Here is a 9,283-nt window from a genome sequence, read left to right on the forward strand (position 1 = left end):
GCGAACTTTTCTTTTCTTTGGATTCGCCGGCTGCGCCAAAACGCCCAGCAGCAGCTGCTGCAGCACTCGAATTGCTGCCTTCAAGTCCTCACCCAACACCTGCAGCAGCAGCAGCAGCAGCAGCAGCAGCAGGACAATTGGCAGCAGCAAGTGCAGCGCGGCAGGAGGTCAAGCGGCAGCAGCAAGTGGAGCGGCAGCAGCAGCAGGTCAAGCGGCAGCAGCAAGTGCAGTGGCAACAGCAGCAGCAGCAGGTCAAGCAACAGCAGCAAGTCCGGCGGCAGCAGCAGATCAGGCAGCAGCAGCAAGTGCAGCAGCAACAGCGGCAGCAGCGGGTCAAGCAGCAGCAGCAAGTGCAGCGCCAACAGCAAGTGGGGTAATTGCTGCAGCAGCAGCAGTTGCTGCTGGAGGACCACTGCAAACCTGCTGCTGCTGCTGCTGCTGCTGCTAGAACTGCTGCTGGCGTTCCTTCTGCTGCTGCGGCTATAACTGATACTGTTCCTTAAAGTGCTGCTGCTTCTATTGCTGCAGCAGTAGCAGCAGCAATTGATTCTTATTTACTTTTCTTTGCAGCAAATCTAATGCGTCTTCAATAGAACAAGCAAAAAGGGCCTCAGGAGCTTCCCCTTTCTCGACTGTAAACTCTTGCTGCAGCAGCAACTGCTGCTGCTGCTGCTGCTGCTGCTGGGCGGGAAGGGACAGCACCCGGGGAGTGCCCGCTGCAGCCACAAGGCACAAAGCAGCAGCTGCAGCAGCAGCAGCTGTAGCAGCAGCAGCAGCTGTAGCAGCAGCAGCGGCAGCAAGGCTTGCATCACAGGCCGCAGCAGCAGCAGGTCAGGCACCACAGACAAGTGCAACAGCAGCAGTAGCTGCAGCAGTTCTCGAAGCAGCTCCAACTGCAGCAGCAGCAACAAATTTATGGCAGCAGCAGCAGCAGCAGCTGCAGCAGCAGCAGCAACAGCAGCAGCAGCGTTCCCTACAGCTCTCTGACTGTGGCCTTTCCTCTTGCGGCGCTGCTGCTGCACGCTGGCTGCTGCCTTCAGCAGCAGCAGCAGCAGGAGCAGCAGCAGGAGCAGCAGCAGCAGCAGCAGGGTTTAGGCGGGCCCTTAGAGCTGTTTCCAAACGAAGAGGAATTCCCAGCTGCTTCCACTGCTCGTTGCTGAGAGCTGCCAAGCTCTCTGCAGCAAACCCTAGACCCTTAACCCTAAACCCTAAACCCTAAACCCCAGATTACGGAGTCATAGAGTCAGCAGGAATAGATGAATCAACAGTAGCAGCAGCAGCAACAGCAGCGGAAGTAACAGCAGCAGCAACAGCAGCAGCAACACCAGCAGCAGCAGCAACAGCAGCAGCAGCAGCAGCAAACCTCTTGTCTCCAGCCAGTTTTCCTCTACAATCCTACAGGGGCGCAAGCAGTCCAAAGGCAAACCCTAAACCCTAAACCCTAAATCCGAAAGCGTAAAACCCTAAACCCTAGACCCCAAACCCTAAACCCTAGACCCTAGCACCTGCGCCCAATCCTAGAAGTTAATGTAGGGCACTGTTGTGAATGACGCTCCACAATTATCCCAAACCCTAAACCCTAAACCCTAATCCCTAGCCCCTAAATCCTAAACCCTAGCCCCAAAACCCTAAACCCTAAACCCTAAACCCTAAACCCTAAACCCTACTTGCGAATGAATGGCCGCATATCCTCCTCAGTCCGGCCCATCTCGGCGCCCACTTCCAGCAGCAAAGCCTCCGCCTATATAGCACACGCTCTCTAAACCCTAAACCCTAAACCCTAAACCCTAAACTCTAAACTCTAAACCCTAGATTGGGGGTTCGGGTAGCGTACCTCCGTCCCCATAGCTGCTGTCGAAATAGAAGAAAGAAAAGAAATAAATGAAAATAAAATCAATTTAAAAAGATTGAATAGAATGAGGTGTATGGACACCTGATCTCCGCGGGGAACACCCAGTACATCCTCAGACGCCCACCGCCAAACCCAAACCCTAAACCCTCTTTTAGGGTTTAGGGCTTAAACATCACTTAAAAACCCGCTGTTCAATCCAAAATCAGATTCAGAACACAAAACAACCAAAAGTATACTGGGGGGCCCTAGGGGCCCCCCAGCCAGCTCACCTTTGTCATCCGGCTGCTGCTGCTGCTGCTGCTGCTGTTGCTGCTGCTGCTGCTAAACTCTACAGCAAAAACTAAGTTAAAGGCTACGTATTGTTTTTAAGGATCCAGACGAATGCCCTGATACTTCAGAGCTGGGCTCTGAACGCTAAACCCAAAACCCTAAACCGTAAACCCTAAACCCTAAACCCTGCACGCTAAACCCTCTACTTAAAATCCCTAACCCTAAACCCTAAACCCCAAACCCTAAACCCTGAACCCTAAACCCTAAACACTAAACCCTGCATGGCGAGAACGCCTTAGCCCCCTATCTCACACTCTAGGCAAACTCAAGAAGCCATTCTAGGCCCCAGACGCAAACCGCTCTAGCTAGCTGTGGCTAGCTGCAGCTAGCTAGCTAGCTGTGGCTAGCTGCAGCTAGCTAGCTAGCTGAGGCTATCTAGGGCTGGCTGTGGGTAGCTGCAGCTAGCCACATCTTTATACTCTTATTCACTTCTTTGCTGCTACAGCTAGCTGCAGCTAGCTGTGGCTAGCTGTGGCTAGCCGTAGCTAGCTACAGCTAGCTGCACAACTAGCTAGCTGCACAGCTAGCTGTAGGGCTAGCTGTGCAGCTAGCTGTGCAGCTAGCTAGCTGTGCAGCTAGCTGGCTACGGGTTCCGCAGCAGCTAGCTGCAGCTAGCCGCTGGTGGTTGCTGCTTGCTGCTGCGAGCTGCTGCTAGCTACTGCTGCTTGCAGGCAGCTGCTGCAGCTAGCTGCTGCAGGTCGTTGCTGCAGCTGCCGCAGCTAGCTGCTGCAAACCCTCAGCAATTTTTTGCTGTCTCAAAATATAGGACTAGGGTTTAGGGTTTAGGGTTTGCGCTGGGGAGGGCCCCATGATGTGGATCTACTGCCGAATCGAGGGTTTAGAGTTTAGGGAGCGGAGGAAGGTTTAGGGTTTAGCACTAGGGTTTAGGGTTTAGCAGGCAATCTTCAAACACTCAAATACTGTTGCTGCTGCTGCTGCAGCAAGTTTTGCGACTGCAGAAATTACTGCTGCTGTAGCAGTTGCTGCTGCGGCTGCTGCACTTGCTGCTGCAGCAATTGTTGTTCCTGCAGCAAATGTTGCTGCTGCAGCAATTGCCGCTGCTGCTGCTGTAGTTGCTGCTGCATTTGCTGCTGCTGCACTCATTCTGCAGCAGCTGCGGCAGAACTTTTCCCGCGCACTGAGCACTGGACGTCAGCGCTGCGTCTAAACCCTAAACCCTAAACCCTAAACCCCCATGCGGGGCAAGAGTGCAAAGCCACCCTAAACCCTTCTCAGCGCCCCAAATAAACAGGCAAGAGGAGGGTTTAGGGTTGAGGGTTTAGGCAGGACCCAGCGGGTGTGGCTGCAGCGGCCGCACCCCCGCAGCTTGGGTCTACAACCCATAATTTAGGGTTTAGGGTTTAGGGTTTACGAGAACCCTGGCAGGCGCAGAATGCAATTCTTTTCCTTTAAGCTCCGGCACCAAAAAAAATGTAAAAATAAAAACTGAAGCTGAGAGAGCAGCAAAGATGAGGAAGCTGACTGCGCGCAAACACACAAACCCTAAACCCTAAACCCTAAGCCCTAAACCCTAAACCCTAAACCCTAATCTGTTGACCTAGCCCCGTGCGTGGCCCTAGCCCTCCGCCCTAGCCTCTCGCCCTCAATCCCCAGCCCCTGGCTCAAAACCCTAAACCCTTTGACCCGGGGCGTAAACCGTAAACCCCAAACCCCAAACCCTAAACCCTAAACCCTAATCCCTAGCTCACTATCAATGCCAATATAAACCAACAAAGGCTCTCCATAAAGCTGGAAAACTGCTGCTAAAACAGAACCTGCTGCTCCAGCGATTCCAACCCCTAAGGCGCGGTGGCGCGGCGGGGAAAGCTGCAGCCACAAACCCTAAACCCTAAACCCTAAACCCTAGGCCCTAAACCCTAAACCCTGAATGGTGGAATGAAACCGCACGACCAAACTGGACAGGGAACACAACGAAGATGCAGCTGAGGGCAATCGCGGGCGCGGCTGCAATAGGTCTTGGGCTTAGGGTTTAGGGTTTAGGGTTTAGGGTTTGTACCTCTGCAGCAACAACTGTGGCCATGCAGGCCCAGGTAGCGCCCCACATAAGAATCATCAGCAGCAGCAAGAAGCTGCTGCAGGCGCTAGTAGCTGCTGCAGCAAAAAGCTCCTTCGGCGTATAAGCAGCAGCAGCAGCAGCAGCAGGAGCTGTGCACTGCTGCAGCAAACTCTCCGGCAGCAGCTGGCGCCGCATAAAGCCAAGCCCCTGAAACCAGAAACCCTAAACCCTAAACCCTAAACCCTGATCCCTGACGCAACAGGGTTGTGCTGCTGCAGTTCACACACTTTTCAGCGACTCCTAATGGCAAGAAAGGCTTCAGGTGACTGCTAGGGTTTAGGGTTTAGGGTTTAGGGTTTAGAGGAATCAAGTTAGGGTCTAGCGTTTCTCGAAGCAGTAAGAACAGTAGGCCCTTAAGGAAGCGCACTGCAGACTGAAGCCGTAGAAACCACAACGTAGGGTTTAGGGTTTAGGGCTTAGGGCTTCGGGCTTAGGGTTTAGGGTTTAGGGTTTACAGCTAAGGCCAAATGCGTCAAACAAATGCCGCCAGCTCCCACCAACAGCAGCACGCGGCGGCCCACACGATCAGCAATTAACAAACAGACAATAGCCCCCAGCAGCTGCAGCACAAACCCTAAACCCTAAACCCTAAACCCTAAACCCTAAACCCTAAACCCTAAACCCTCGGCCTTGCGAACAGCAGGGTTTGCGCAGCACAGAGCCACCTCTACACTGAAACGCAAACCCCAAACCCTGTTCCTGCGCACGGCTTCAGCCCGAAACCCTAAACCCTAAACCCTCAACTCTAAACCCTAACCTTGGCCATGCTGACTGCAGCGGCAGGCCCTTTGTTGTCGCAAACCCCAAAAATCAGCAGCAAATCAGAAGTTAAAACAATGAGACTATTTGCTGCTAGCAAGCTGTGCATGCACCCCAAAGCCCCAGCCAGCAGCAGCGCCAGCCACGCGGGACGGGCCCTCTTTGGCTTTGCTGCTGCTGCTGCTGCTGCTGCTGCTGCTGTTGCTGCTGGGGAGGGGGCTGCGGCCGGCACCGAAGGGGGCAGCGGCAAGGCTGCTTCCGTCTCCAAGTCCTCGGTGTCCTGCTGCTGCAGCTGCTGCTGCTGCTGCTGCTGCTGCTGCTGCTGCTGCTGCTGCTGCTGCTGCTGCTGCACACTCTGCAGCAGCTGCTGCCGCTGCTGCTCCGAATACCCCAAACGCACCATTGCCCTTTCTGCTGCTGCTGCTTTGTGGCGCAGCAGCAAATAGCGAGGGCTTTCCGGCAGGAAGGGCATGCACAGTATCTGAGGCGCAAGCCACAAACCCTAAACCCTAAACCCTAAACCCTAAGCCCTAATCCCTAAGGATATAGTCAAGGACTAAACGCTAAACTAGCATGGGTCTTTTACAGCAGTTGCTCTGTCGCTGGCAATCGGGCATTCGCTAGCAAGCTTGTTCAAGAGCTAGGGTTTAGGGTTTAGGGTTTACCATCATCGAAACAAATAATCCTGCAATGCCCACAAGTCCTCTCCACTGCAACTCCGGGAAAGCCCAGGCAACAAAGTAGGGCAGAAAGCAGCCTGAACTCAAACCCTAAACCCTAAACCCTAAACCCTAAACCCTAAACCCTGAACCCTAAATCTGTGAATGCACAAGCTTCAAGTGTTGCAGCTACCCTGCTAGCGCTGCACTGCAGCGCCGCAGCCCGTCAAAGCCTGTCCCACACCCCACAAACGAGGGTTTAGGGTTTAGGGTTTAGGGTTTAGGGTTTGGGACCTATGCAGTGCAGCACTTCCTGCAGCGCCACAAAACAACCCCGCAAATCCTTGGGAGCCACTTCAGCAGCAAAAGTGAAACTCGAGACCAACCCCACCGCCATAAACACCCCTTGCAGCGCACGGCCCAGCAGCACCAGCTGCAGCACAAACCCTAAACCCTAAACCCTAAACCCTAAACCCTAAACCCTAAACCCTGAGCCCGCAAACCCCAAACGCGCTAAACCCTGCACTCTGAGAAGCGCAAGTGCCGAAATGGCGTTGGGGGGCTGGCTCCGGAAAGAGCCCCACAGACCCCAAGCCCTAAACCCTAAACCCTAAACCCTAAACCCTAAACCCTAAACCCTCACGGAGTAGTCGCTGGGCAAAACTGTGAGAGCTGTGGCCAACAAAAGCCCCAAAGAGCTCCACAGAAGAGAACGCCAGCGGCCCACAGTGTCCGCCACAAAACCCCCAAAGAGGCTCCCCGCCTGCACGCAAACCCTAAATCCCAAACCCTAAACCCTAAACCCTAAACCCTAAACCCTAAACCCTGAGTGGTGAAGTGACTGGAGCAGAAACCCCAAAGCCCTTAAGGGCAGCCCGCAGTTAGCGCCCGGCGAGTTGAAGGGCGCTTTCAGGGTTTAGGGTTTAGGGTTTGAGAGGCTGCAGCTAAGACTGCCGCAGCTGCTCCTTGAAGAGTTCGGCAGTTGGCGATTGGGGTTTAGGGTTTAGGGTTTAGGGTTTCTTACTGCTGCTCCTGGGGCTAGAACTGCAACAAAAGCCCCTTTTTCAGCGCATGCAAAATGAGAGCCGCAGAGGGAAAAGTGCTGCTGCAGCTGCTGCAGTGCTGCTGCTGCTACACAAACAGCAAAGCCAGCAGCAACAGCAAGAAGCCCCAGTGCTGCTGCGCACCACCACAGCCTGCTGCTGCTGCTGCAGCAGCAATTGCTGCTGCTGCTGCTGCTGCTGCTGGGCAAGTCGATTGTGTCGCTGATGCTTTGCAAGCTTCCCGCACCGCTGCAACCCAAGATGTCCTGCTGCTGCAGCTGCAGCTGCTGCTGCTGCTGCTGTGTGTCTGCTGCTGCATCAGCAGCAGCAACAGAGCCCTTCTTCAACCCCATGGCGGCTCAACAGCTAGCAAGACCTCCGGCTCATTGGGGTTTAGGGTCTAGGGTTTAGGGTTTAGGGGGTTAGGGTTTGCAGTTGTGGAGAAAAACAGGGGGAAAAATATGCGAGAATATAGCATGAAGAAGCGATGCGGCTTAGGGTTTAGGGTTTAGGGTTTGGGGTTTACGGCTTAGTCTGACTGCTTGACAACGACGCGGTGTGGGCCCGGAAAAGCACAGGGAAGATCATGCTCTTTAAGGGTTTAGGGTTTAAGGTTTAGGGTTTATGGTTTAGGGTTTAGAGTTTAAAGCCTGGCAAACAGAATTTTCTCATCCGAGGGTTTAGGGTTTGCTGCCGTGGCTCACCGGTTCGGTCGCACCCGGCCCCGCCAACGCAATCCCCAAAGCTAAAGCCTAAACCCTAAACCCTAAACCCTAAAAACCCTAAAATTTAGGAAAAAACACCTACACTTAAAGTCACACATACGAAGCAAGCTGCTTATAACGGGATACGCTAAACCCTAAACCCTAAACCCTAGACCCTGGACTCAGCTCTGGGCAATGCTGTGTGTCTGCCCAAAACCATAAGCCCTAGTTATAAACCCTAAACCCTAAACGCTAAACCCTAAACCCTAAACCCCAATTATTTTCCAATGTGCACGAAATGGGGCCAGCGCCTACAAAGCTTCCTGTTCCAGGGTCTAGGGTTTAGAATTTAGGGTTTAGGGTTTAGGGTTTCGGCTGCAAAGTAATTAATGCTGACAGGAAATGTCGACAGACAAAAGGTTGAAAAGCAGCAGCAGCGGGACAGCAGCAGCAGCGGCTTAAAAGCAGCAGCAGCAGCCGCAGCACAGCAGCAACAGCAGCGTAACAGCAACAACAGCAAAGCCGCAGCAGCAGCAGCAGCAGCAAAGCAGCAGCAAGGCCAGCAGCAGCAGACTGCGCTAGCGGCAGCAAATGAGCCAACCACAGCAACAACGATGGTAGAGCAGCAGCAGCAACAGCAGCAACAGCAGCGCCAACAGCAGCAGCAGCAGCAGCAGCAGATGTAGTAGTGGTGTTCCGACTGCTGCTCGCGGATGTGTCCAAGCTCCGGAAATGCTGCTGCTGCTGCTGCTGCACTTGGCAGCAGCAGCAGCAGTCGGCAGCAAATGCACCGAGGGAAGTACCGCTGCTTTCGTTAGCCCCCTGATGCCCTGCTGCAGCAAACCCTTGACCAGCAGCAGCAGCAGCAGCAGCAAGTGGAGCAGCAGCAGCCCCGTGCGGCGTGTGCTTCGCGGACATGCACACAGCAGCAGCAGCAACAGCAGCAGCAGCAGAGTGGACACCAAAAGCTGCATCAGTGGCAAGCTCAGCAGCGACAGCGCCAGGGGCGGCAGCAGCAGCAACAGCAGCAGCAACAGCAGCAGCAAAGTGCCTGGGGACGTGGGCAGTCTTGCTGCTGCTCCTCTTTTTGGGTATTCTCATCGCCACTTTCGCTATTTGCTGCGGCTGCTGTCAGCAGATTTGCTGCTGTACACAGAAATGCTGCTGCCAGTGCAGCAGCAGCACCGGCAGTTGCTGCTGCTGCTGCAGCGGCTCCAGCAGCAGCCGCAGCAGCCCGCGCACTCGCTACAAAGGCAGCAGCTGCTGCAGCAGCTGCTGCTGCTGCTGCCCGGCCACGCAGTAGAAGAGATCAGAGCTGCTGCAGCAGACAGCCGGACGGTGCTGCAGCTTGCTGCTGCTGATGCTACTGCCGCAGCAGCAGCGGCAACAGCTGCTGCTGCAATCGCAGCTGACGAGCAGCAGAAACTGCAGCAGCAACAGCAGCTGCTGCTTTTCAACCTCAACTGCGGCTGCCCCAGCAGCAGAGCAGCAGCAGGAGGCTTCGGTTTGCTGCTGCAGCGGCAGCCGCATAATGTTGCTGCCATGTGCGCAGCAATACAAGCAGCAGCAGCACAGCAGCAGCAGCAGCAGCAAGTGGAAGTATCCGTGAAGTGCCGTCTGGGCATCGCAGGCGAGGAGGCCACCGTGGAGAGTTTCCTGCTGCAGTGCAACGCAGCAGCAGCAGCAGCTGCTGCTGCTGCTGCTGCAGCAGAGCCGGATGCAGCAGCAGCAGCTCTAGCTGCTGCTGCACCTAGGCACTTTATTCTTCATGCAAGGGAGGGGCTGCTGGGGGTCTCCTGCAGCAGCAGCAGAAGCAAAGCCCCTCCTCTAGATTATGGAAGAGCAGCAGCAGCAGCAGC

The 9,283-nt window shown here is 54.8% G+C and overlaps 3 protein-coding genes across 3 annotated transcripts in view; 2 read left to right on the plus strand and 1 right to left on the minus strand.

The window, feature by feature from the left end:
* The window catches only part of ETH_00006715 (glucose transporter, putative), a gene marked incomplete at both ends in the record, with an annotated part of 8,303 nt that extends 1,230 nt beyond the window's left edge, over positions 1–7,073 (minus strand). Inside the window, 13 exons of the mRNA XM_013377990.1 lie at positions 559–716; positions 978–1,175; positions 1,364–1,395; positions 1,668–1,741; positions 3,555–3,664; positions 3,892–4,009; positions 4,200–4,406; positions 4,715–4,819; positions 5,017–5,499; positions 5,684–5,775; positions 5,972–6,110; positions 6,321–6,440; positions 6,702–7,073. Of these exons, the coding sequence (XP_013233444.1) occupies positions 559–716; positions 978–1,175; positions 1,364–1,395; positions 1,668–1,741; positions 3,555–3,664; positions 3,892–4,009; positions 4,200–4,406; positions 4,715–4,819; positions 5,017–5,499; positions 5,684–5,775; positions 5,972–6,110; positions 6,321–6,440; positions 6,702–7,073 (2,208 nt within the window). The remainder of the gene's footprint in view (positions 1–558; positions 717–977; positions 1,176–1,363; positions 1,396–1,667; positions 1,742–3,554; positions 3,665–3,891; positions 4,010–4,199; positions 4,407–4,714; positions 4,820–5,016; positions 5,500–5,683; positions 5,776–5,971; positions 6,111–6,320; positions 6,441–6,701) is intronic.
* A 740-nt stretch (positions 7,074–7,813) lies between these two features.
* ETH_00006720 (uncharacterized protein) lies at positions 7,814–8,110 on the plus strand (the record flags this gene model as incomplete). Its single annotated transcript, XM_013377991.1, has 1 exon — positions 7,814–8,110. One exon carries the CDS (start codon positions 7,814–7,816, stop codon positions 8,108–8,110), a length of 297 nt encoding a protein of 98 aa, XP_013233445.1.
* Positions 8,111–8,156: 46 nt separating this feature from the next.
* On the plus strand, positions 8,157–9,162 carry ETH_00006725 (uncharacterized protein; the record flags this gene model as incomplete). The annotated part of the gene is made up of 2 exons (XM_013377992.1): positions 8,157–8,968; positions 9,090–9,162. The coding sequence occupies 2 exons, from the start codon at positions 8,157–8,159 to the stop codon at positions 9,160–9,162; spliced, it is 885 nt and encodes a 294-aa protein (XP_013233446.1).
* Positions 9,163–9,283: the final 121 nt, after the last annotated feature.

This window comes from Eimeria tenella, genomic scaffold (assembly GCF_000499545.2).
Source record: "Eimeria tenella Houghton genomic scaffold, Eth_scaff7, whole genome shotgun sequence".
NCBI classification, from domain to species: Eukaryota; Apicomplexa; class Conoidasida; order Eucoccidiorida; family Eimeriidae; genus Eimeria; species Eimeria tenella.